The sequence below is a fragment of the Nerophis ophidion genome, linkage group LG04 (genome assembly GCF_033978795.1).
Source record: "Nerophis ophidion isolate RoL-2023_Sa linkage group LG04, RoL_Noph_v1.0, whole genome shotgun sequence".
In the NCBI taxonomy this organism is placed as follows: Eukaryota; Metazoa; Chordata; class Actinopteri; order Syngnathiformes; family Syngnathidae; genus Nerophis; species Nerophis ophidion.
In genome coordinates, this window is record NC_084614.1 from 35,808,879 (window position 1) to 35,835,359 (window position 26,481).

A 26,481-nucleotide genomic window follows, 5' to 3' on the forward strand; every position below is an offset into this window, starting at 1 on the left:
TGAGAGGGTGCTAACACCTAATATGGACACAACCTTTCCAACAGAAAGTCAGCGGTTTGCTGACAACTGCTGCGGTTTCATGGCACTCTGACTAAAGGGTGCTAAAAGCTTTGCAAAAAGCTTCAACGCAACAGAGTGGCTTGCCCTTTCTGAAGGGCTTGTATGCAACGGCAAAAAATCCGTACAACCTCCTCTCTATGTCCAAGTTCTAGTTCTTGTTTGCAGTATATCTCAAGTATGGCAACGATACCGCCTACCTTCTTGTGTGGGCTTTGGCTGAGCAGCATTGCAATTACATTTTGTTTTAGTTTTTTTTAAAGGGCACAAAAATGTGCAACCACTATAAGTAGCCCATTGCAAATAGCAGGAAATATAAGAGCTATGAAGAAGAGGGATGATCACAAGGACAGAATGAATGTTATTTTACCGTCTCTGTCAAGTACACTTGGGCTGCGGGAGTTGAAAGGCGGTCTTCGCTCCATGTCTCCATGATCCTGTCTCTGCCTCTCTTCTAGATGTGCAGACGCATGCGCAGCTTTGATTTGGTGTTGCAACATGGCAAAGCCGCTGATGAGCACTGGACCAGTGCCATAAGGACCAGGTACCTGGACCAAACAGTAGGTTAAACAAAGGTCATTGTGGAGAAAGAACAATAACACATTCACTGAACATGATTCACTTGTTATTCGAAGGGAAGATACCAGACATAAAATAATCAACTTATGCTAATACATAGGGATGTGACGATAAACAGTAGTAATAAGAACCGCAGTAAAAATCCCTACGGTTAGCATTACCGTTTTAAATTAAAATGTTCGAAAAACCGAGATTGATAACTCCACTTTGATAAACTCACGGACTGACTGATGCAAGCTTGCAAGCTTAAATGCTAAGATGAAAACAAGAGACATGAATGTTTTTCCCCTTTACGAAACAACACACTCCAATATAAACACATTACTGTCTGAGCAACTAAGATGTGCACAGTGAACCTACAAGCTGTACTATCTTACTGTCTCACAGAGTGATTGTTCTTTACTCAGAGAAAAATAGACGGGAGATGTTTTCTTGGTGCTTTCAAGGACCGCTGAATAGAGTAGGACACAAATCCCACCAGAAATAATAAATAACAATATATTTTATTTGTTACACAATTTTAATTTAAATACATCCTTAAGTGCTACAGTGCAAACCAATATTTAAAACAATAAAAGTTTAGCCATTACATATTTACAGGTCATGAAGTATTATGTAAGTGCAAAATCAACTTTTTCAATTTAATTGATTGTCTCCTTAATTAATCTTTGCAAGTTTTTATTTTATTTTATTACTCCGCTCACTGTGATAGTATAGTATAAACTGCACATTTTGAACAATGTATAATTATTTAATTCATAATATGTACTGTCATTATTTATTTTGCAAATAAAGTGCTGATTTACACCAATATATAAGGTAAACACTTCAATGAACGTAACTCACAGTATATTATGTCTGCATTTACTCTCTTTAACCAGTTGTTAAAGAAAACAAAACTTACTGACAGATGACAGTGCTGATTTCTTTTTTTTGATGATTCATGATATAACTTTTTCTGATTAAACGCATGTGCTTACTGTGACATCCCTAAAACCGAAGCAAACTAACCATTGGTGGGATGGCAGCTGCCCGTTGATGCATCTGCTGGATGTTTAATGGAGTTTGCTTAGGTGAAGACACCAGGACTGTGCCTGGAGGGTTGAGCAAAGACGGCTTCTCCATCAAAAGCATTCTGTAGGAACACCAATTACCATAACATGAATGTGAGCATTATTTGAAAACAGTTTATTGGGGGAAACCCTACCTCTGTCTTTCAGGCTCTACGTCTACATCTTCATCTGCACTGCAGGTGGCGCTGGAGTCATTATCCGAGTGGGGCTCCCTTTGCCTTTCACCATGATCTCCTTTCTCCTTGATCTCAGGCTCCATTTTAACCTGAACCTCTCCAGATTTTAAGTCCACATCTTGAGGTTCCATTTTTGGATTGACCACACCTGAGTAGGAAGCCACTTTGGTCTTTTCCTCCTGAGAAACAGCCTCACCCTCTGGGCTTTTTTCCTCCTTCACACAAAGATTCCCATATGAGGAAGGGTCAGAGGCCTTTACATTGCTGACCTGAGCATCTGAGCTCTGAGCATCTCCTGCAGTGCTGTCTGGTTTCTTGGAGTCACCAGACTTTGCGGAGTCAGTTTGAGACGGGGAGGGTGCACTCTCTGTATCAGAGCTATTGTCGCCGCCTACAAGACAAAACATGGAAAATAATGTTAGAATTCACACATAATAGTCCAAATTCTGTCAAATGTATGAAAATAAACTGACAAAACTTCAAGTTATTAATGTGAAAAAAGTCAACAAATAACACACAAAAAACGACGACTGGATAAACCAGGCTGCTTCTCTTTCATACTCCACACATTTATTTCCACGAAATCCCACATGTAACTGCAAGTTTCAGCAGTATCTTATCTTTTTTTGCTGGTCAAATCAGTGTATGCCTATGCTAAGCTCAAGGCCCCAAAGATAAAATGCCGTAAAATACAGATAACTCTTGTAGCCTTTTATTCTTGACTATTAACAAACACATATCTAGAACACTATCCTTATAAAATCACTCTGTGATGATATAATTAGGCAGTCAATATGTGAAAAGGGCATTCTGCCGCGCTAATTGTCATGGTGATGACAGAGGTGGAAAAAGACCAAATACGGACACCCTCGCGAATAAACTGCCAGCAAAGATAACAGTTCAAGTAGATATGATAATGTCTGAGTTTTATGGACAATTTGGAATCAAACATTTTTGCAACAAATCCTTAAAAAAACTTGAGTACTCCTGTTGTAGAGAGGAATTTAGACCACTGTTAAAAGATTGACAGATCATTTCATTGACATTTTAACCTTGCTAGCACACATTAAACACTGGGGTCCAAACTTAGGATTTTCGTAACTGATGCTTTCTTCAGGGAACCGCTGAGTCATTTCCTTTTTGGTAAAAACATGTTTAGTAACTAAAGTGTTGCTGTAGCTCGTTCAACTTTTTTTTAATTCTACTAGTAGTGTTCCTCAAAGTTTCATTTTAGGTCCTTGTGAAAGACTCCCATTTTTCCAGAAGATTCAAGAAACAGAGTGTTGTCATATGGATGATCTTTGATTAGCTGTTTGCCTAATGTCCTTACAAACAGCAGAGCACTCCTGTATCTCTAAGAAAATAAATATACCAAAACCAAATGTCGACTGTAGAGGACTCAGGTTCTCCGGAATATAAAAATAGGAGGCAGTTGAACATAGACATTGAAGTGCAGTGAGTAGCAATAACCATAAGAGAAGCTCTAATGACTGCTTGCGGTATAGCTCGGATGGTAGAGCAGCCGTGCCAGCAACTTGAGGGTTGCAGGTTCGATCCCCGCTTCCGCCATTCTAGACACTGCCGTTGTGTCCATGGGCAAGACACTTTACCCACCTGCTCCCAGTGCCACCCACACTGGTTTAAATGTAAACATTAGATATTGGGTTTCACTATGTAAAGCGCTTTGAGTCACTAGAGAAAAAGCGCTATATAAATATAATTCACTTCACTTCACAACTGTCTAGGGAATTTGAAACCAATATAATCGTTTTTATTGGAAACAAAAGATAATCACATCAGTTTGCTTTATAACCTATTTGTGGGACACCAGTCGCCATGTGGAATGGTCTGTTTTCACTGTGTAATGAGCGTGATCTGAACACAAAGATGAGGAAAGCTGGCCAGACAGGCTGGATCATTGTGCTCAAGTAGCAGGCTTTCGTGATTCTTTCAAGCTCAGAGCTGTTATGTAAAAGGGTTCCACTACATTTTTTCTTCTTTTATTTGACATTTCCTTGTTTTTTTTTGGTTTTGTTTCAACTGCAGCCCTTTCACCGATGCAGGCATCAATTCAAATAACAAGTGTAAGTACAAAAATCGACTGCCATTCTGCATTGAGTTTCTCATTTCTCCAAAATTCCTCTTCTGACCTCTTTTTAACCCCGGGTAATTACTAGGCATGACAGTTCACGAGAGACGAACAATTAAATCAGATACTGTGTCCTTTACCCAGTTAGCCCTTGAATTAGTTAAGATAATCAGCAGTAAAAGTCCAAACCGAAGTGTCACAATGCGTGTTTGAGACATCCATTGCTCTAACCTTCACTATCATCTGCATTGTCCTCGTCGTCATCAGGTGAAGTCGTGGTTAGACCTTCACCTTGAGATCTATCGGCCCGAGCCCGCCGTGTGTCCTGAATATCAGAGGCAGACACAAAGTCTCTACTTGCACTGTAAACGGCATACCACGGCAGATGACAGTAAAAAGCTTACCTGCTTATGCTGCTGAAGGAGGTTGTCCAGATTGTGACGTCTCTTATAATTGAAATAGAAGTTCTTGCACTGTGCTTCACTTTTGGTGCCCACCATTTTGGCGATGGCCGTCCAGTTTCGCCCATGCTCAACTAGGCCTAGTGAAAGACAAAGCGGTACTTAAGCATAGAAAACTATTTGTAATGATAAATAGTAGTAGTGATAGTTCATGTTTTGTGTTTCTTAAAGATTAATATAACCCACAGATTAGTTACGTTCGAAATTCCTTTTAAGTTTTTTTTTTTGTTGTATTATTTCAATGGGGCTCCACAGATATAGTTTCATGCAAGTTTCCAGTGAATGTGATCTACAGCATCCAGACAATGGATTTACATCACAGCATCTGCCATGCAGATTTTTGTGTACAGAACAAAGGTTAGTTTTTATTTGCATATAAATTTGTTCTGTCTTGTACTATCTTTTAATCCTGTGGGCGACCTTCCCTTCCAGTACTACTGGGATGACTGCTATTGTTAGCAAACTGTTATACAACTGAGTATAGAACACTATTATTCCTGCAGAGAGGAAACCAGAGAGTTACATTTGCATATATTATTTAGTCACCTAAACATGCACTCATAAACACTAATTGTTTTGGTCTGTTTTTATATTGCAAAAATCCATCATTGTAGGGTACTAAAAATATAACAATTAACATGAAGAACTATGAAGTATACAAGCCTTTTCTGATGGCTGAATCTATGCTTGGTTTCTTCTCTTAATTTTTCACAACACGGAATGGCGTATCTCTATTAATTAAATGAATCAATAGGATAGGATAGGTGTAGAGATCCATCCATCTATCCATTTTCTCACGCTAATAATAATTACAGTTAAGCTCCTGACGGTTAATATTACCGAATAAAATAATAGAAAAACCTGAATTGATAACCGCACTTTAAAAAACTCACGGTAACATGAATACAAGAGACAAAGGTCTTTCCCCATCAATAAACGACAAAACCAATCTTAACTTGTAGAAAAAGCCGTCAAATTCAAATAAGATATTCAATTGTGCACATTGAACCAACTAACTGTGCTCTCTAACACAAAATAATCAATCTACTCTCCGAGAAATACCAGACTAAGGGGTTTTTATGATGCGTTCAAGGTTTGTTGAACAGAGGATGCCACAACAATGTTATCAGTGAAGCAGCCTAAGCAGAGAAGCCCAGACCTGCCTCTCCCCAGCCACTTCGTTCAGCTCTTCCCGGGGAATCCCGAGGCATTCCCAGGCCAGCCGGGAGACATAGTCTTCCCCACGTGTCCTGGTTCTTCCCTGTGGCCTCCTACCGGTCGGACGTGCCCGAAACACCTCCCTCGGGAGGTGTTCAGGTGGCATCCTGACCAAATGCCTGAACCACCTTATCTGGCTCCTCCCAATGTGGAGGAGCAGCGGCTTAACTTTGAGGTCCTCCCGGATGGCAGAGCTTCTCACCCTATCTCTAAGGGAGAGCCCCGCGACCCGACGAGGAAACTCATTTCGGCCACTTGTACCCGTGATCTTGTCCTTTCAGTCATAACCCAAAACTTATGACCATAGGTGAGGATGGGAACGTAGATCGACCGGTAAATTGAGAGCTTTGTCATCCGGCTCAGCTCCTTCTTCACCACAACTGATCGATACAGCGTCCGCATTACTGAAGACACCATACCGATCCGCCTGTCGATCTCACGATCAACTCTTCCCTCACTCGTGAACAAGACTCCGAGGTACTTGAACTCCTCCACTTGGGGCAGGGTCTCCTCCCCAACCCGGAGATGGCACTCCACCCTTTACAGGGCGAGAACCATGGACTCGGACTTGGAGGTACTGATTCTCATCCCAGTCGCTTCACATTCGGCTGCAAACAAATCCAGAGAGAGCTGAAGATCCTGGCCAGATGAAACCATCAGGACCACATCATCTGCAAAAAGCAGAGACCTAATCCTGCAGCAACCAAACCGGATCCCCTCAACGCCTTGACTACGCCTAGAAATTCTGTCCATAAAAGTTATGAACTGAATCGGTGACAAAGGAAAGCCTTGGCGGAGTCCAACCCTCAGAGAAACATGTCCGACTTACTGCCGGCAATGCAGACCAAGCTATCGTACAAGGAGCGAACCGCCACAATCAGACAGTCCGATACCCCATACTCTCTGAGCCCTCACCACTGGACTTCCCGAGGGACACGGTCGAATGCCTTTTCCAGGTCCACAAAGCACATGAAGGCTGGTTGAGTCAACTCCCATGCACCCTCAAGAACCCTGCCGAGAGTATAGAGCTGGTCCACAGTGGCACGACCACGACGAAAACCACACGGTTCCTCCTGAATCAGAGTTTCGACTATCCAGCGTAGCCCCCTCTTCAGTACACCTGAAAAGACCTTACCGGGAAGGCTGAGGAGTGTGATCCCACAATAGTTGGAACACACCCTTCGGTTACCCTTCTTAAAGAGAGGAATCACCACCCCGGTATGCCAATCCAAAGGCACCGCCCCCGATGTCCACGTGATGCTGCAGAGTCTTGTCAAACAAGACAGCCCCACAGCATCCAGAGCCTTAAGGAACTCCGGGCGGATCTCATTCACCCCCGGGGCCTTGCCACTGAAGAGCTTTTTAACTACCTCAGCAACCTCAGCCCCAGAAATAGGAGCGCCCACCACAGATTCCCCAGGCACCGCTTCCTCATAGGAAGACGTGTTGGTGGGATTGAGGAGGTCTTCGAAGTATTCCCTCCACCGATCCACAACATCCGCAGTCGAAGTCAGCAGAACACCATCCCCACCATACACGGTGTTGACAGTGCAATGCTTCACCTTCCTGAGGCGGCGGATGGTGGTCCAGAATCGCTTCAAAGACGTTCAGAAGTAGTTTTCCATGGCTTCCCTGAACTCATCCCATGTCCGAGTTTTTGCCCCCGCTGAAGCCGCATACCACTTGGCTTGTCGGTACCTGTCCGCTGCCTCCGGAGTCCTATAAGCCTAAAGAAGCCGATAGGACTCTTTCTTCAGCTTGACGGCAGCCCTCAGCGCCGGTGTCCACCAACAGGTTTTAGGATTACCGCCACGACAGGCACCAAGTACCTTGCAGCCACAGCTCCAATCAGCCAGAACATGGTCCACTCGGACTCAATGTCCCGCACCTCCCTCTTGACATTGAAGTGGGAATTGAAACCGTCTCTGACAGGAGACTCTGTTAGACGGTCTCAGCAGACCCTCACAATGCGTTTGGGCCTGCCAGGTCTGTCCAGTATCCTCCCCCACCATTGCAGCCAACTCACCACCAGAAAGCTCTGCCCCTCTCTTCACCCTATTGTCCAATACATGAGGCTGCAAATCCGATGAAACAACTACAAAGTCAATCATGGAACTGCGGCCTAGGGTGTCCTGGTGCCAAATGCACATATGGACACCCTTATGTTTGAACATGGTGTTTGTTATGGACAACCTGTGATGAGCACAAAAGTTCACTTGGGTTCAGATCCTGACGGCCATTCTTCCCAATCACGCCTCTCCAGGTTTCACGGTCGTTGCCAACATGGGCATTGAAGTCCCCCAGTAGGACAAGTACCCACCCTTTTTGGATAAAATCAAGGGAGCACTTTCCTGTACTCCCTCGAGAGTATCCAAAAAGGGTGGGTACTCTGAACTGCTGTTTGGTGCGTAAGCACTAACAGTCAGGACCCGTCCCTCCAACCGTAGGCGGAGGGAAGCGACCCTCTCGTCCACTGGGTTGAACTCCAATGTGCAGGCTTTGAGCCGGGGTTCAACAAGAATTGCTACCCCAGCCCGTCGCCTCTCCCTGCGTGCAACGCCAGTGTGGCACAGAGTCCACCCCTTCTCGGGAGAACTGGTTCCAGAGCCCTTGCTGTGTGTCAAAGTGAGTCCGACTATATCTAGCCGGAAATTCTCCACCTTGCGCACTAGCTCAGGCTCCCTCCCCCCCAGTGAGGTGACATTCCACGTCCCAAGAGCGAGCTTATGTAGCCGAGGATCGGACCGCCAAGTGCCCTGCCTTCGGCTGCCGCCCAGCTCAGAGCGCACCTGACCTCTATGGCCCCTCCCATGAGTGGTGAGCCCATAGGAGGAGGGACCCAAGTTGCCTCTTCGGGCTGTGCCCGGCCGGGCCCCATTGGGATAGGGCCGGCCACCAGGCGCTCGCCATCGTGCCCAAACTCCGGGCCCGGCTCCAGAGCGGGGCCCAGGTGACCCGCGTCCGGGCAGGGGGAAATCTGAGTCTTGGTTGGTTTATTTCCATAGAAGTCTTCGAGCTGTTCTTTGTCTGATCCCTCACCTGGGACCTGTTTGTCTTGGGAGGCCCTACCATGGGCCATAAAGCTCCTGTACAACATAGCTCCTAGGATCATCGGCATACGTAAATTCCTCTACCACGGTAAGGCGGCAGCACAGAGAGGAGGTTTATTGAAGTTATTAAAAAAATATTTCAGTGTGTGTATTAGTATTTTTTTAACATATTAAACAACACCACAATAAAAATAACATTTTTGGTCAAAATAACAGTGATATGAATTTTTTATATAGTTACATATCCAGAGAGGATATACTTTATTAATTCCCCAATATGGAAATCATTTGGTTGTGGTACAGATTTTACATACGGTAACATAATAAAACAACAAAATACTAAAAATGAGCAATAAATAAACGATTTCACTCTGTATTTTAATAACTCAACAAAAACATTATCTTAACACCCGGTGTGGCTCAGTTGATAGAGCAGGCGTGCCGGCAATTTTAGGGTTCCAGGTTCAATTGCAGATTCCGCCATCTGAGTCACTGTTGTTGTTTCTTTGGGCAATACAGTTTACCCTTGCTTCCAGTGTCACCCACACTAGTTGAAATGTAGCTTAAACGTAGATAATAGGTTTTCTTCACTATGTACAGCGCTTTGAGTATCTAGAGAAAAAAGCGCAACACCAAGAAAAAAATGCAGATCACAGATCTCATGTAAGTTATTGTATTAGCACTAGAAGATTCATAGGGTTGGTGTTTGGGTGTGAAAAATATGATAATCACTGCTTACACATCTGCTTGTTAGCAATGTATATTTATAGTATTACATTAGCATTTTAATTTGATTGCCAAAATCACAGTTTCTTCCCCTTTAACTTGCAAAGAGCGACATTATTTACATATGTCATCAGGACCATCTCTCTATTACGCAATAAGTAAAGGCTTAACAGGTCTCATCGGTCAACCGACCCCAATTTCTATAGATGTCTGCCACACAGGCCGTGATATCAGAGTTAAGAGTGACCCTGTTTTAAGTGAGCACATGTCTAGAAAAAAAAACGTTTACTTAGTCTCAAAGCTAGCAGTTCAATAAACACAACTACACTAAAATCTGTAGAGGCGCAATCTGCATAATAAAGGTATAGAAAAATTGAGGTGTAATTACATACACCGATAAATTCAAAAGGGATGAAGCATGAAGGTGGAACTGTCCCGTTCTGTTGCTTCATGGGTGGCCTGAATAGATAGAATTTCTAAGAAGACAGCAGAGAAGGCCAGTTAAATGAAATTCATAAATAAATGAGGGATCCTGAAACCTTTATAGAATTTCCACAATTCCCTATTTGTGTGGAAACACATGCACATTCATTCTTGTGTGGCTGAACGATCGACACTTGTAGGAGTGTTAGAAATTTGCAGGGCATGATAGCATATTTCAGAAGGTTAAGCGAGTGGAAAAAAGAACAAGCAAGGGTGACAAAACTCCCAAAAATAAATGAAAGACAAAGACAAAAGAATCTAATCTCTACCTTTTTTGGCTACTTCCATCTCCTCCTCGGTCCAGCGAGAAGTTTCTCCAGTTTCAGCAGCGGCCGCTAAATCACAAAGCAAAGAGAACCAGCCTCACCATCGGTGACAAGAAAGAAAGAGAGAGAGAAGCAGACAGACAGAAGGGCTGTCCTCTTTCCAGCTGGCTTCTTCTCATGGCCACTAATATAATAATCTGTTTACATTTGCGAGACCTACTCCCTCTCGCTCCCACTGTCGCTTTAGGTCACTCCCCTCCTCGCACACTCACATACTCTCTCTCTCTTCTGCACGGTGCAAAAAAAAAAAAAAAAGCCTTCCTCCTCTATAATCCACAAGAAGGAGGGTCTTAGTCAGCTGATCTAGCGCCAGACCGTGGAGGAGTCGTGCATCCCTCTTTGGGAAATATCTTTGGATGGAGACGAAAAGACGGAACAGAGATGTTGACCCAACCCCTTTTGAATGTCAAACAGACAGATACACATTACCACTTGTGTGACATGGTTGTCTTGTTCCTCCCGCTCCACACGCAACCACAACACACACAATTTACAGAAGTGAACTGTGAAGTGTCGGTGGTCTCACCTGTAGCACTGACTGAGACTGTGTCAACATTTGGACCGATATAGAAGCAAATGTACCCTTGGCATGTAGCGTGAGTGTGCACTCCTTCCACCGAGCTTGAACGTATCATTTATCAGCGCTTGGGTGGCTCCTTTAAAAAGGTCTCACGACCACACACTCCAGTACATTTATCAAATGTCTGCTGGGCCAGTGGCAAACCTCACATGTTGTCCCCGTGACAAGCCTTGCTGGGTGATCATTGAACTGAGCGACTAAAACAGATTGTGTGTCTGCTTAAAGCATTTCGTCTCACCCCATGACAAGAACCTGCGTATGACTTCAAAAAAAGATATGAACCCATGTGCCCTCGGAGAATTCTTTTCTTAAGCTTGTCTGGCACAATCTCAACTGGCCCATAGCAATCCTTTCGCACCGCCGTACTGCTGCAGATAGTTATAGCAGCAAGTAACACACTAAAGCCACCGTGTAATCACTGAGGGAGATTACTGTTGACACAGTCCTATGTAAACTATGATACAGAGAGAACATGGCCAGGGGTCAGAGGGTTGAGTGAGTGGGAGGGCACACTCACAGGTTAAATCATCTCTTTACAAGGCGTACCTGGCATAACGTCAGGCTATTTGTTGTGAGTTGAGAGCTCGGAGGGAGTAGCAGGCGTTAGCGTACTCGCAAAACATTGAACCGATGATATAGATTAGTGCCAAAACAAGATTATCAGAGAGAGGCTTGGATACCTGAGAACATAAGCACGTAGGTGAAATAGTAGCATGACCGACTACCATGACAAAAGCCGGGAAAGCACACTGCAATTGTGATGGTAAGTTAACAGATCACTTTGAGGAAAATCAGTCCATCTTTCTTACTTAAATATCCCTTTTAGTTGATTTAACTCTGGCTCACTGCTTGTGTAGTTGCTAGAGAGTATCATGCCACTGTATTCACCTTTAGCATCCAGTGAAGCCACTGGGGTGGGAGGTTTCACAGGCTCCTTCATGGACTTCTGAGCTGTATCCGATTTAGGGAGCACGGGAGGATCTGGCACGGCAGCTTCTGAAGCGGGGGGAGGTGCTTCCTCCGCCGCCACAGTGGCAGCCTCATTGGCCATGGAGCGTGTGGTGATCCTTCCCTTACGTCGGCCTTGGCTGTTGGCAGTCTTCCTGCCACGCGGCGTGTTTTGCTCCTTTCCGTCCTCGTCCTCCCCGACGTCACACTTTTCTTTGTCCTTGCCAATTTCCCTGTGGTTTTCAAGGAGGAAAAAACAGCTTAAGAGATTGCTTAGAAAAAAAAGCCTATCCTTGATTGACTCAGCAATTACAGGCCTTGCACTTTTTCTTCAAAGCCACAATGCACAACTATAATAGTTGTTCAATATCTACAAAACAAATATTTATCACCCAACTGGGTTGGGTGGGGGGACTTTCCCATTGTGACAAAACAGTTAAACCAAATGACAAAACATCAATAAAAATATCAATCCATATCGCCTATCAACTAAGGATGGGCGATATGGTCTAAAATCTGCATTGCGACATATGTTGCAGCCTCCCGCGATAATATATAAATTATATATAATAATAATTCACCCCTATACAATATCATGCCCTAAAACCCTACTGTGCAATACTACCCTTCGAGTGCAATACGTCCGACACGATTGTTATTTATTACTTTGGTACTCTTGTCTTGTTCTGTATATTGTACAGTATTTTGTATTTCTATAGTGTTTTGTATATTGTACAGGATTGCTTATTATTTTTATTGGATGGTAGTCTGTTTATTTCAATTGTTAGTTTTTTCCTTTATTACTACCTCTTGTGGTATTTATTTCACCCCATATTTGTTCCCACTACCGCACCTTAAGTTGGAGTCTTTAATCTCGTTATAAAGTCCATTCTATTCTATTCTATATCACAAAATATTATTTGGCGTATAAATAAATGATATAGAACCATTTCGAAACAGGTGAAACATGCTCCTAATTTGGCTGCTGACGTATTTGGTAACGTGTCAATTCCATTTGTATTATTTTCTCAAAAATTGTATTAATGTACTTGCTAATTTACTGTTAATATCTGGTTAGTGTCTGTTGTAAGATGTTCTCATCTACATTTCAATTAAAATGTAATAAGCACTTGTTTGCCTGTTGTGTCAATATTTTACATTTGTTTTAGGCAATATTACATATGTGGGTATGGATCCAATACCAAGTAGTTAGAGGGGCAGTATTGGTCATATCAATACTGATACTTAAAATTTTCAAGATAACTGAACTATAGCATTTTTGATAACAATTATAATAAAAAAAATAAAAGTTGTTTTTTTACTATTTTATTATTTATAAATATTAATATTTCCTGACTCACTTTTATTATATAAAAAAAATATAACAAAGTCAATAGTACAAAATAACGACATAAAACCAAAAAATACTATTGGCTCTTGTTTCCTGAGTTTGTAAACAATAATTTTTTTTTTTCCGGAATTAAATAAGATATCGTTATTATCATTGTAATATTGACCATATACTGATACTATACTTGTCAGTACTGTTAATATTTGTATCGGTCCGCCTTGTTTACATTAAAGAGCGTAGCTTTGCAGTTTTAATTGTTTTTTTAGTATCCTCCTACTGTGCGAAGTATAGCATGTTTATCTATTCCTTGTCATCTAGTCCTTCAGTAATAATGCTACCTGCCGAGATGGAGGCAAATATTAGTGATTTCAAGGCAGATTTGCACGTTTGGTGGGATGTTAGCCGCAAGCGTGCTCGCGAACATGCTACATTGCTTTGAGGGACGCCTGTGTTCGCTTCAACTTGCGGGACACAGCAAGAATGTGTCATCAACATTCATTAGTAAGATATTAAAAGCTCTGTCGTTGGCCAAACGTTTATCATTTATATCACACAACCCTACTATCAACACAATCAAGTGTTTTATTTAACTGCAGGTAATTTTTTTTATTTTTACAAAACTATGAGAGTACATTTCAATTAAACACTTCCAAGGCACAAGCTTTAAGAGTTCTTCTGTGTGCCAGCTATAAAGAGGTTTGCAGAAAAGTGTTGATAAATACTTGCATGCTGTCCTGAGTGAACTTGTTGATATTTGAGCACTGAGCACAATTTCCAACTCCACATTCCAACTGCATTCAGTTTTAATAAAGGCTGCAGAAAGCCATGCCCGGTGTACATATATTTTGGACAGCAATGTTTAGCAATATATTACAAAAATACTTAGTTTCCACTTTTCCTACTCGGGGATATTTCCTTCCAACCCACCTTGATTCCTCCTTTTCATCTTTCTCTTCCTCCTCTTTCTTTTCCTCGTCCTCTTTTTTCTCTGACTTCTCAGTTTTTTCTTCTTCGTTTTTGTCTTCTGTCTTTTCTTCTTGTGAGGGCCGAGTAATTTGCTAAAAAACACAGAGAAAAAAAAGGGAAAATATTTGTCAGTTTCCTGTATCTTAGAAATTGCTGAAGATCCAAATCACTGTCTATATGTGAATCATTTGCTGCTCACATTGAACTAATTTATCATCACTTGTGTTATATGTATTCCTTTCTGCTAGTACTCAGTGAAAATTGTCATGATTATTAAAGATAGTTTGAGTAAATTATTGTATACTCTCTATTCCCCACCGCTTGTATGCTAGTGTTTTTCTCCATAGCAATATGCTGGCAGCTCAGTGTTTGAGCTTGGTGCGTCAGACGAACACAGCAGGGATTTGTGTTTCCATCACACCAGAACTAATCTCTTAAAAGATGTTTTTTAAAGGGAAACTGCACGTTTTTTGAAATTTTGCATACCATACACAATCCTAAGACAAGAACACATCTTTAGTCTTTTTTTATGCATTCTAAACAGTAAATAAATGTGATCAAAAATCTGCTTACAATAGAGCCAACAGGAGTAGTCTATTCTGCCAAAAAACCCATAAACATCCAAACACCTCCATTAAGGTTTTACATACATGCTGTAGGTATATAAGTGATGTAGTAACGGGCACATTAATAATAACATTTAATATTTACATGTTATGAAGATTTTGAACGTACACGGCGCATTAATAAAAAAAAACGCATCACAACGTTCGTTTTTCTTTCGACTACATCACTGATTATTACTCACTGCAGACTTAATGAAAGCCAACAAACATAATAAAACATCCCTTACTGTATAAAGTCTGCCGTCATTAGAATGTTGACTGATAGAATCCTGTTATATTTCCGTTGAGATAAAAAAAATTACTCAATCCTCATGTAGAAAAGGCGGTGTACCAAGGGTCTTTGCATGTCATTCTCGCCATTTCCGGTTCTAAATTGGCGGTCAAAGTGTACCTGTCTGATTTAAATATGATTCAGGAACAGACAGTCGAAAAAGTAATACATTCATCATCTTCACAGGTGTGTTCCAATTTTTACTGAGTAAAGGCACATAGAAGAATATCAAATCATATAACAGCGTCACCACCGAAACAAATAAAAAAACACAGCAAAGGCAACAGGTGGATACACAGATTAATTATGTACTCACTGCCATCTACTGAAAGATCACTTAATTCTTCTGTCCGTCACTGTGCAGCTATATTAACAAATAAACTTTAAAGGGGTCCTATTATTAAAAAACATTTTCTTATCTGTAAGTGCCTGTTTTGTGTATTTGGGTTCACCACAAGTCCCAAAATTTTGAAAACAACCCACCTTCAAGCAGAGATATTTAAAAACAATCTTGACTTCTTCCACACCAGCCAGAATTTGAGACTTTAGTGACGTATTTTACATTGGCTTTGTCAGTGAGTATCTCCATGACAGAGGTTTAGGCTACCATTTGTATTCAGTTGTAGTCGTAAGTTCCTTGTATTTCTCTGTCCTCCTGTTGTGCGGCTCATATGTGCACCAGAATCCTCTGCTGTTGCCATTTTGAATACAAAATAGTGTATAGTTGTAAACTTAAATCTGTCAGTAAACCCGATATGAAAGCGCTAAAAACTACATGGCTGAAGGGTGGAGACGCAGTCAAAGGGGGCTTGTCCTGGAGGAGGGTTTTGCACGTAAATAAGACCACCCAAAAACGGCACCAAAGCACCACCATTACATGTTACGTAGACGGAAGTGTTTTGAATGTAAAAAAAAAATCATAATATGACCCCTTTAAAAAGTGTAGGAGTCTTCTGCAGTTTGTCCAATTTGTGTTGATATTTTTTGATGAAGCTTTGGATGTGTTTTACAAAAGTGCAACAGTACTGCTCAAGATCTTCCTATCCATATTAGAGATTTTCGGTTAATACATGCAAGGGAGAGTGGCGCCAACTTGGACTGTAAAATTCCCTTAAAATCATTGCCTGTCAGCATTTTAAGTTTTCGTACTTGGCAATTCAGAAATATTGTGCGGTTTGTGAGTCGTTCGCACAATACTTGTTCTTCAGTGGACAGCGTTTTGGTTGGCTCACTGAGTGTTTATGTTTGCTTTAGAGGCGATTAGTGATTTGGCATTCCTGCTTCTTCTCCAAAATTCTGTGAAGGGCTTCTTCACAGATGCTCTAGAAAAATCAATGAGACTCTGTGGCGCCGTGGTTGTGCAGTGTTTTTAAATGAAGACCTTTTCAAGTTACACTGAATAGTTGCAGTTTTGCTGATTTACAAAGAATAAAGGTCTTGCTCTTATTAAATTTTGTATTTAAAAGAAGAGGAATTAATCAGTCTCGCATCTATCTCAACTAAAATGACAACATAAACATATTTCGTATGCATAAGCATTCATTGGGAAAGGTAATTAATGAGATTCAGAAATGTCTTAAAACACTCATTATTTACAAATTTATTAACAATTCTATGATGACGAAATACCACAAAGTAGGGCCGAACAATTATTGCAAATTCCAGAGTTTGTAACGGTGAAACGGATTACGAGCGAATGAGTGAAAAAAAGACGACTTCTACTAGAATATTGAGATCTAACCATGGTTGCTACATTTTATTTGACAACACTGATATTTCAAATTATAATTACTAAACTCAACAAAAAAAGTAAGGTATACGATTTCTGCAATCAGTTAACCGCAGGCTGAGTCACATAAACGGCTAATAAAAGAGAATTCGCTGTTAAACTCAGAATATCTAGGAAATTGACATAAATGTAAGTGAAATGTTGTCATTTTGACGAAAAGGAACATTTGTTTGGGAAAACACACACACAACTGCCCCATCTTAAACAATGTCGAGACAGCCCCTTTAACAGCCACTAAACTATGAAGCTAAAGCCCTTACTCTCACAACACATCTTATCTGCTGGTGTTGTTGTGAATGACAATTGATAAAAGATCAACATACAAACAGAACAGCAGTCGCAACTTGAGAGGCGTGCTCTCTTTTCTTACAGCCTCAATCCTCAAATTGTCATCTGAGAACAAAGGCCTCCCTCCAACAATAGCGCGGTGGCCACATCCGATTTGACTGCGCTAACAAAATAAAGATTTTAAAAAAGTACCTTACAGAAGCATAATGTACTTAACGCACTTATTGATATATTTAAACAATTATTATGTTTTAAACTAAATACTGGTCAAAATTGTTCAAATATGTATTACACCTTTAAATGTGCGGATTTTTGCATTTAATTACCAAAAAATGTATTACATTTTATTTGACGCAAAAAGCACACAATCTATAGTGGCAAAATAAGAGTACAGGGTAAATTTTTTTTATTAAAAACAATAAAAACAGAAACTAATTATTTTTTTTATACAGTATATTGCTATTGTTATTTCTATTTATTTATTTTTTACTTTTTTAACTGTTTCTAATTTATATGTGCTTTTTAAAACTATATTTAAAAATGTTCATCAAGCCAAAGACTGAAGTTGACAAATGCTACTCAGAATGTAATAGCATTCGTCACGTCTCAGCCCTTCATGCGGGCCCACCAACCTTGGCTGCTCAGACTTGGTGATGTATGGCTGAGATGCTGCTTTTTGGCCATGGAAACCCATTCCATGAAGCTCTCTGCGTACTGTACGTGGGCTAATTGGAAGGTCACATGAAGTTTGGAGCTCTGTAACAACTGACTGTGCTGAAAGTCTTTGCACTATGCGCTTCAGCATCCGCTGACCCTTCTCTGTCAGTATACGTGGCCTACCACTTGGTGGCTGACTTGCTCTTGTTCCCAAAACTCTTCACTTTTCTTATAATAAAGTTGACTTTGGAATATTTAGGAGCAAGGAAACTTTAAAGGCAATGATGAGAGATATAGCAGATTAGTCTCTCTTAACAGGTGGCTGGATAGCTTCTGCAGACAACAGGGATTTACGTTTATTGATAATTGGCCCTCTTTCTGGGGCAAACCTGGCTTGCTGAGGAGAGACGGCCTCCACCCTAACCAGGAAGGCGCTATCCTCTTGTCTCGGAACATAGACTTCGCATTGAGCCACATTTGACTAACTGCACTAGAGCAAGCCCGGTCACAGGCAATTACAGAGCCTACTAGCCTGGGTATGGAGTCAGTTAAGTTAGAACTAGCCAGCGCCAGGCTGGATGATCCCTGTACACATAGCAATTTTCGTAGAATAATACACAACTCACAAAATGTTTTTTCTACTGTGTCTATGACTTCGTCAGAGTTAGACATGCGTTCTACTGAGGTGGCAAATTATGATGCGTTCAGTTTATCGCAGCGCCAAGTAGACAATCTGAAAATTCCCGTCATATCAATTCCTAGATATGGTCGTAATTATTTTAAGTACACTGCGCATAATAAACGCAACATTATTAATATTGCTACTACGGATAATTGTATCAACAACTCCTTAAAACAGCCCACTACCTATAATATGGGCTTTCTAAACATCAGATCTTTGTCTCCCAAAACGTTATTAGTCAATGAGGTCATTAGAGACAACAACCTTAACGTCATCGGTCTTAGCGAAACCTGGCTTAAACCAGACGACTTTTTTGCGATAAATGAGGCATCCCCTCCTAACTATACGAATGCGCATATTGCCCGTCACCTCAAAAGGGGAGGGGGTGTCGCACTAATATACAACGAAAACTTTAACTTTAGTCCTAACTTAAATAATAAATATAAATCGTTTGAGGTGCTTTCTATGAGGTCTGCCACACCTCTGCCTCTGTGCCTGGCCGTTATCTACCGCCCCCCAGGGCCCTATTCGGACTTTATTAGTGAATTCTCAGAGTTTGTTGCTGATCTAGTGACGCACGCCGATAATATAATTATAATGGGGGACTTTAATATCCATATGAATACCCCATTGGACCCACCGTGCGTGGCGCTCCAGACTATAATTGATAGCTGTGGTCTTACACAAATAATAAATGAACCGACGCATCGCAGCGGTAATACGATAGACCTAGTGCTTGTCAGAGGTATCACCGTCTCCAAAGTTATGATACTCCCGTATACTAAAGTAATGTCCGATCATTACCTTATAAAATTCGAAGTTCAGACTCATGTTCGGCAAGCTAATAATAATAATAACTGCTATAGCAGCCGCAACATTAATGCTGCCACAACGACGACTCTTGCGGACCTACTGCCCTCGGTAATGGCACCGTTCCCAAAGTATGTGGGCTCTATTGATAACCTCACTAACAACTTTAACAACGCCCTGCGCGAAACCATTGATAGTATAGCACCGCTGAAGTTAAAAAAGGCTCCAAAAAGGCGTACGCCATGGTTTACTGAAGAAACTAGAGCTCAGAAATTATTATGTAGAAAGCTGGAACGCAAATGGCGCACGACTAAACTTGAGGTGCACCATCAAGCATGGAGTGATAGTTTAATAACTTATAAACGCATGCTTACCTTAGCTAAAACTAATTATTACTCAAATCTCATCCGCATTAATAAAAACGATCCAAAATTTTTGTTTAGTACAGTAGCATCGCTAACCCAACAAGGGACTCCTTCCAGTAGCTCCACCCATTCGGCAGATGACTTTATGAAGTTCTTTAATAACAAAATTGAACTTATTAGAAAGGAGATTAAAGACAATGCGTCCCAGCTACAACGGGGTTATAGTAACACAGATACGATTGTATATACGGCGGATACTGCAAATATCCAAAATAGTTTCTCTCGTTTTGATGAAATAACATTAGAAGGATTGTTACAACGTGTAAATGGAATAAAACAAACAACATGTTTACTTGACCCACTTCCTGGGAAACTTATCAAGGAGCTTTTTGTATTATTAGGTCCATCAGTGCTAAATATTATAAACTTATCACTTTCCTCGGGCACTGTTCCCGTTGCATTCAAAAAAGCGGTTATTCATCCTCTCCTTAAAAGACCTAACCTCGATCCAGACCTCATGGTAAACTACCGACCGGTGTCTCACCTTCCCTTTATTTCGAAAATCCTCGAAAAAATTGTTGCGGAGCAGCTAAATGAGCACTTAGCGTTTAACAATCTATGTGAAACCTTTCAATCCGGTTTCAGGGCAAATCACTCGACTGAGACAGCCCTCGCAAAACTGACTAATGATCTATTGCTAACGATGGACTCTGATGCGTCATCTATGTTGCTGCTCCTCGATCTTAGCGCTGCTTTCGATACCGTCGATCATAATATTTTATTAGAGCGTATCAAAATACGAATTGGTATTTCAGACTCAGCCCTGTCATGGTTTAACTCTTATCTTACTGATAGGATGCAGTGCGTCTCCTATAACAGTGTGACCTCGGACTATGTTAAGGTAACGTGTGGAGTTCCCCAGGGTTCGGTCCTTGGCCCTGTACTCTTCAGCATCTACATGCTGCCGCTAGGTGACGTCATACGCAAATACGGTATTAGCTTTCACTGTTATGCTGATGACACCCAACTTTACATGCCCCTAAAGCTGACCAACACGCCGGACTGTAGTCAGTTGGAAGCGTGTCTTAATGAAATTAAACAATGGATGTCCGCTAACTTTTTGCAACTTAATGCCAAAAAAACGGAAATGCTGATTATCGGTCCTGCTAGACACCGACCTCTATTTAATAATACAACTTTAACATTTGACAACCAAATAATAAAACAAGGTGACTCTGTAAAAAATCTGGGTATTATCTTCGACCCAACTCTCTCCTTTGAGTCACACATTAAAAGCGTTACTAAAACGGCCTTCTTTCATCTCCGTAATATCGCTAAAATTCGCTCCATTTTGTCCACTAAAGACGCCGAGATCATTATCCATGCGTTTGTTACGTCTCGTCTCGATTACTGTAACGTATTATTTTCGGGTCTCCCCATGTCTAGCATTAAAAGATTACAGTTGGTACAAAATGCGGCTGCTAGACTTTTGACAAGAACAAGAAAGTTTGATCATATTACGCCTGTACTGGCTCACCTGCACTGGCTTCCTGTGCACTTAAGATGTGACTTTAAGGTTTTACTACTTACGTATAAAATACTACACGGTCTAGCTCCATCCTATCTTGCCGATTGTATTGTACCGTATGTCCCGGCAAGAAATCTGCGTTCAAAAGACTCCGGCTTATTAGTGATTCCTAGAGCTCAAAAAAAGTCTGCGGGCTATAGAGCGTTTTCCGTTCGGGCTCCAGTACTCTGGAATGCCCTCCCGGTAACAGTTCGAGATGCTACCTCAGTAGAAGCATTTAAGTCTCATCTTAAAACTCATCTGTATACTCTAGCCTTTAAATAGACCTCCTTTTTAGACCAGTTGATCTGCCGCTTCTTTTCTTTCTCCTATGTCCCCCCCTCCCTTGTGGAGGGGGTCCGGTCCGATGACCATGGATGAAGTACTGACTGTCCAGAGTCGAGACCCAGGATGGACCGCTCGTCGGGACCCAGGATGGACCGCTCGCCTGTATCGGTTGGGGACATCTCTACGCTGCTGAGCCGCTTGAGATGGTTTGCTGTGGACGGGACTCTCACTGCTGTCTTGGAGCCACTATGGATTGAACTTTCACAGTATCATGTTAGACCCGCTCGACATCCATTGCTTTCGGTCCCCTAGAGGGGGGGGGTTGCCCACATCTGAGGTCCTCTCCAAGGTTTCTCATAGTCAGCATTGTCGCTGGCGTCCCACTGAATGTGAATTCTCCCTGCCCACTGGGTGTGAGTTTTCCTTGCCCTTTTGTGGGTTCTTCCGAGGATGTTGTAGTCGTAATGATTTGTGCAGTCCTTTGAGACATTTGTGATTTGGGGCTATATAAATAAACATTGATTGATTGATTGATAAAGCTGGATTTGTTGCCCAGGTGGCATCCTATGACAGTTCCACGCTGGAAATCACTGAGATCGGCCCATTCTTTCACAAATGTTTGTAGCAACAGTCTCCATGCCTAAGTGCTTGATTTTATACACCGGGCCTATATATTAGGGGTGTAACGGTACACAAAAATTTCGGTTCGGTACTTACCTCTGTTTAAAAGTCACGGTTCGGTTCATTTTCGGTACGGTAAGAAAATAACAAAATATAATGTACATTTTTTGATTATTTATTTGCCAGATTTGTAAACAATGGCTTTATACTTTTAACATTGGGAACACTATAATAATTCTGCCCACGTTAATCCACATTAAACTGCCTCAAATTGTTGCTCAGATAAAAAAAATTACAAAACTTTTATCCTACATATAAAAAGTGCAACAAACAGTTTCAAGTCAACTCATCATGCTTAATTTATTACAGCATTTTGGAAGCCTGTAGTTGATTTTTATTATGTAAATGTTATAATTTTTTTCAACATGTGATAGCAGGGACCCTGGCATTCAAAACTAGGCTGCTACATTACTAATGATTAATGTAACTATAGCTGAAAAAAATAGCACAATAGCAATAGGAGAGACTATTCATCCCTGAACACCATGGAGTTCATGTCGGCTTTATGATGCACTTACATTATTATATACACTATCACAAACAGTAACTCTTCATTTAACATGATGTCCTTTTTTGCTGCTTCAACACCCCTCAATCAACATTTTCTGTAACACACACACACACACACACACACACACACACACACACACACCGCAAAATGAGCTAACGTTACGCTAAAAGCTAATTAGCCTTCACCTTAAGCCAGGACTGCAAGTGAGCTGAGCTGAAGTTAGTTTCTAGAAGATCAACGGGCTCATAGTGATGTAACTAGTAGTTGACTTGGAAATGTTTAGTATAATTTGGGGAGAGCCCGCTGCTCACCTGCTAAATACATATCTGCTCGATGTTGAAGCGCTGACTACATGCGCTCTGAATATGCACTGCTGATTGACTGTTACCGCTACGGTTGTAACCAATCAGATGGTTGTGTGGGTGGGACAATGCTGGGTGCTGTGTAGGAGACAGAGGCAGAACGGAGCGGAGCAGCTTGTTAAGACTTTAGCATAGGCGGCTACTTCATATGTTCGTGTGGAACTCGTTCGGTACTCCTCTGCACCGAACCGAAACGGTTCAATACAAATACACGTACTGTTACACTCTGATCGAGAAACACTTCCCCAAAGGCAACACCCTAATAAAAGTATTCAACAAGAACAACATCAAATTACCTGCCCCCAGGCTGACTCCGAAACCATTAAGGAATGCAACTGCCGCAGGAAACCTGATAGCCCTCTCAACGGGGGGTGCTTACAAACATCAGTCGTTTGACAAGCAAAGGTAAAGCGCAAGGATATTAACACATCCGACACGTACGTTGGATTAACTGAAGGAGAATTTAAAACCAGATGGAATAATCACAAGGCCTCCTTTAGAAACCAGACCTTGCGGAATTCTACAGAACTCAGCAAGCACATTTGGAACCTCAAAGACAATAATGTTGAATATTCAATAACATGGCAAATTCTTGCATCCAGCACACCTTACAGCAGTGGTAATAAAAGATGCAACCTATGCTTAAAAAGAGAAACTGTTTATTATATATCAATAAGCGCAGCTAAATGATCTCAGCATGCCGTCACAGACGGAAACACCTCCTAGGCAACACATGAGCCAATCACCACGCCCCTACGCCTGCCTATACCTACCCACTCTGTGCCTTATATAAACCATTGTATGTGAATGCTTCCATTAAAATCTCCTGACGATTGAGGGAACCCCTCATGAAACAATTCTGTAGAGATGAAGTAGTTTTCCCACCCACACACACACACACACACACACACATACACATACATATATGTATGTATATATAAACATACATATATACACACACATATATATGTATATATATATATATATGTGTGTGTACGTATATCTATATACACACATATATGTGTATTATATATATATATGTATGTATGTATACACATACATATATATACACACACACACACACACACACACACATATATATGTATAAATACACATACATATATATACACACACATATATATATGTATATATACACATACATATTCATACATATATATGTATATTTATATATACACACATATATATACACATATATACACATACATATACATGTATATATACACATATATATATAAACACATATATGTGTATATATACACATACATATATATATATATATACACACATTATATATATATATATATATATATATACATATATATATATATATACACATATATATATACACATCAGAGGCCTCCGTCAGTCGTAACGACTATGGATACTGCGCCAGTCCAGAGGTCAAGTTTAAACTCAGCGACAACGCCTGCTGTGGCTGATGAGTCCGATGTGGGAGAGGCAAACACGGCAGCATTTACTGCAGATGTAGCTGGAAGGCGCAACTGCAGGAGTGCTTGTCTTCCGCTTGGTTCTTTTTTCATTGGCTGTGGCATGTATCTTTTCCTCGCCAGTCTTCAGCTGTTTGTGAAGGACACTGCGCCATTTGCTGCGGTCAGCCGCTACATCTTCCCAATGTTCAGTGTTTATGTCCAGGGCTTTCATGTCCCGCTTGCAGATATCTTTGAAGCGCAGTTTCGGCCGGCCAACAGATCTCTTGCCAGAGGCAAGTTCGCCATACAGGATGTCCTTTGGGATACGTCCATCCTCCATACGGCACACGTGGCCGAGCCAACGCAGCCTGCGTTGTCTGAGCAGCGTGAACATGGTAGGAAGACCAGCGCGTTGGAGGACTTGGGCATTCGTCACCTTGTCACTCCAATGGATGCCGAGGATGCGGCGAAGGCAGCACATGTGGAAGGTGTTCAGTTTGCGCTCCTGTTTGGAGTATGTTGTCCATGTTTCGCTGCCGTAGAGAAGAGTGCTGACAATGCAGGCGTTGTACACTGCCATCTTGGTAGGAGTTGTCAGCTTCCGGTTCTCCCAGACGCGGGTTGTGAGGCGCCCTAGGGTTGTGGCAGCTTTGCCGATACGTTTGTTGATCTCACCATCAAAGGACAGATTGTCACTGATGGTGGATCCCAGGTAAGTAAATTGTTGTACTATTTTGAGTTGGTGCTTATCAATTGTGATGGCTGGTGGAGTGTCCACTTCCTGACTGAGCACATTTGTCTTGTTTAGGCTGATGCAAAGCCCAAAGTCTTTGCAGGCCTGGGAGAATCTGTCCATAAGGCACTGGAGTTCTGGTTTAGTGTGCGAAATGACGGCGGCATCATCAGCAAAGAGCATGTCCCGGATGGTTGTCTCACGGACTTTGGTCCTTGCTTTAAGACGGGCTAGGTTGAAAAGTCGGCCGTCAGATCTTGTACGTAGATATACCCCTTCTGTTGCAGTCCCAAAAGCATGTTTGATGAGCAGGGCAAAGAAGATACCGAAAAGGGTAGGAGCAAGGACGCAACCTTGCTTGACTCCGCTCTTAATGTGAAATGGGTTGGATATGCTACCCTCATACTGGATGGTTGCCTTCATGTCGTCATGGAAAGATCTAATGAGACTATGGAGCTTTGGAGGGCATCCAATCTTGGGTAGGATGCTGAAGAGCCCTTCTCTGCTAACCAGGTCGAAAGCCTTGGTCAGGTCAATGAAGGATATGTACAGGGGCTTCTGTTGTTCCCTGCATTTCTCCTGAAGTTGGCGTAGGGAGAATATCATGTCCACTGTAGAGCGCTTGGCGCGAAAGCCGCATTGAGATTCCGGGTAAACGCGCTCAGCAAGAGTCTGACGGCGCACAAGCACGACACGGGCATAGAGTTTTCCTACTATATTCAAGAGGGAGATGCCCCTGTAATTGTTACAGTCGCTCCTGTCGCCCTTATTTTTGTAAAGGGTGACAATCTTGGCATCTCTCATGTCCTGCGGCACGGCTCCCTCTTTCCAGCACTGGCAGAGGACATCATGCAAAGGCTGCAGGAGGGTGTCTTTACAGCGCTTGATGAGATCTGGGGGGATGCCATCAGTACCAGGTGCTTTGCCAATCGCTAAGCTGTCGATCGCTTTGTGAAGTTCAGCAAGTGTTGGTTCAGCATCTAATTCCTCAATGATGGGCAGCTGTTCAATGGCATCAAGGGCTAAGGCGACTACAGTGTTCTCTCTGAAGTAGAGTTCTGAATAGTGCTCTACCCATCTGTCCAACTGCTTGCCCTTGTCAGTGATAACTTCCCCGCTGGTGGTCTTTAGGGGGGCTGTTTTGCTCTGTGTTGGGCCCAGAGCAGCCTTTATGCCCTCGTACATCCCTCTGATGTTACCTGAGGTAGCTGCAGACTGGATGGATTCACTGAGTTGTTGCCAGTATTCATTGGCACAATGTCTTGCAGTCTGTTGCACTTTGCTTCTTGCAATTCTCAGTGCTTGCAGGGACTTCTC

At 41.9% G+C, this 26,481-nt stretch overlaps 1 protein-coding gene across 8 annotated transcripts in view; it reads right to left on the minus strand.

Moving 5' to 3' along the window:
* Positions 1-26,481, minus strand: part of ncor1 (nuclear receptor corepressor 1) — a 132,662-nt gene that overhangs the window by 43,767 nt on the left and 62,414 nt on the right. For all 8 annotated transcript variants that reach the window (XM_061897967.1, XM_061897966.1, XM_061897965.1 and 5 more), the window contains 8 exons: positions 14,045-14,175; positions 11,707-11,999; positions 10,182-10,247; positions 4,379-4,515; positions 4,206-4,299; positions 1,844-2,276; positions 1,648-1,771; positions 428-605 (listed from right to left, as the gene is read on the minus strand). In XM_061897967.1, coding sequence (XP_061753951.1) covers positions 428-605; positions 1,648-1,771; positions 1,844-2,276; positions 4,206-4,299; positions 4,379-4,515; positions 10,182-10,247; positions 11,707-11,999; positions 14,045-14,175 — 1,456 coding nt within the window. The remainder of the gene's footprint in view (positions 1-427; positions 606-1,647; positions 1,772-1,843; positions 2,277-4,205; positions 4,300-4,378; positions 4,516-10,181; positions 10,248-11,706; positions 12,000-14,044; positions 14,176-26,481) is intronic.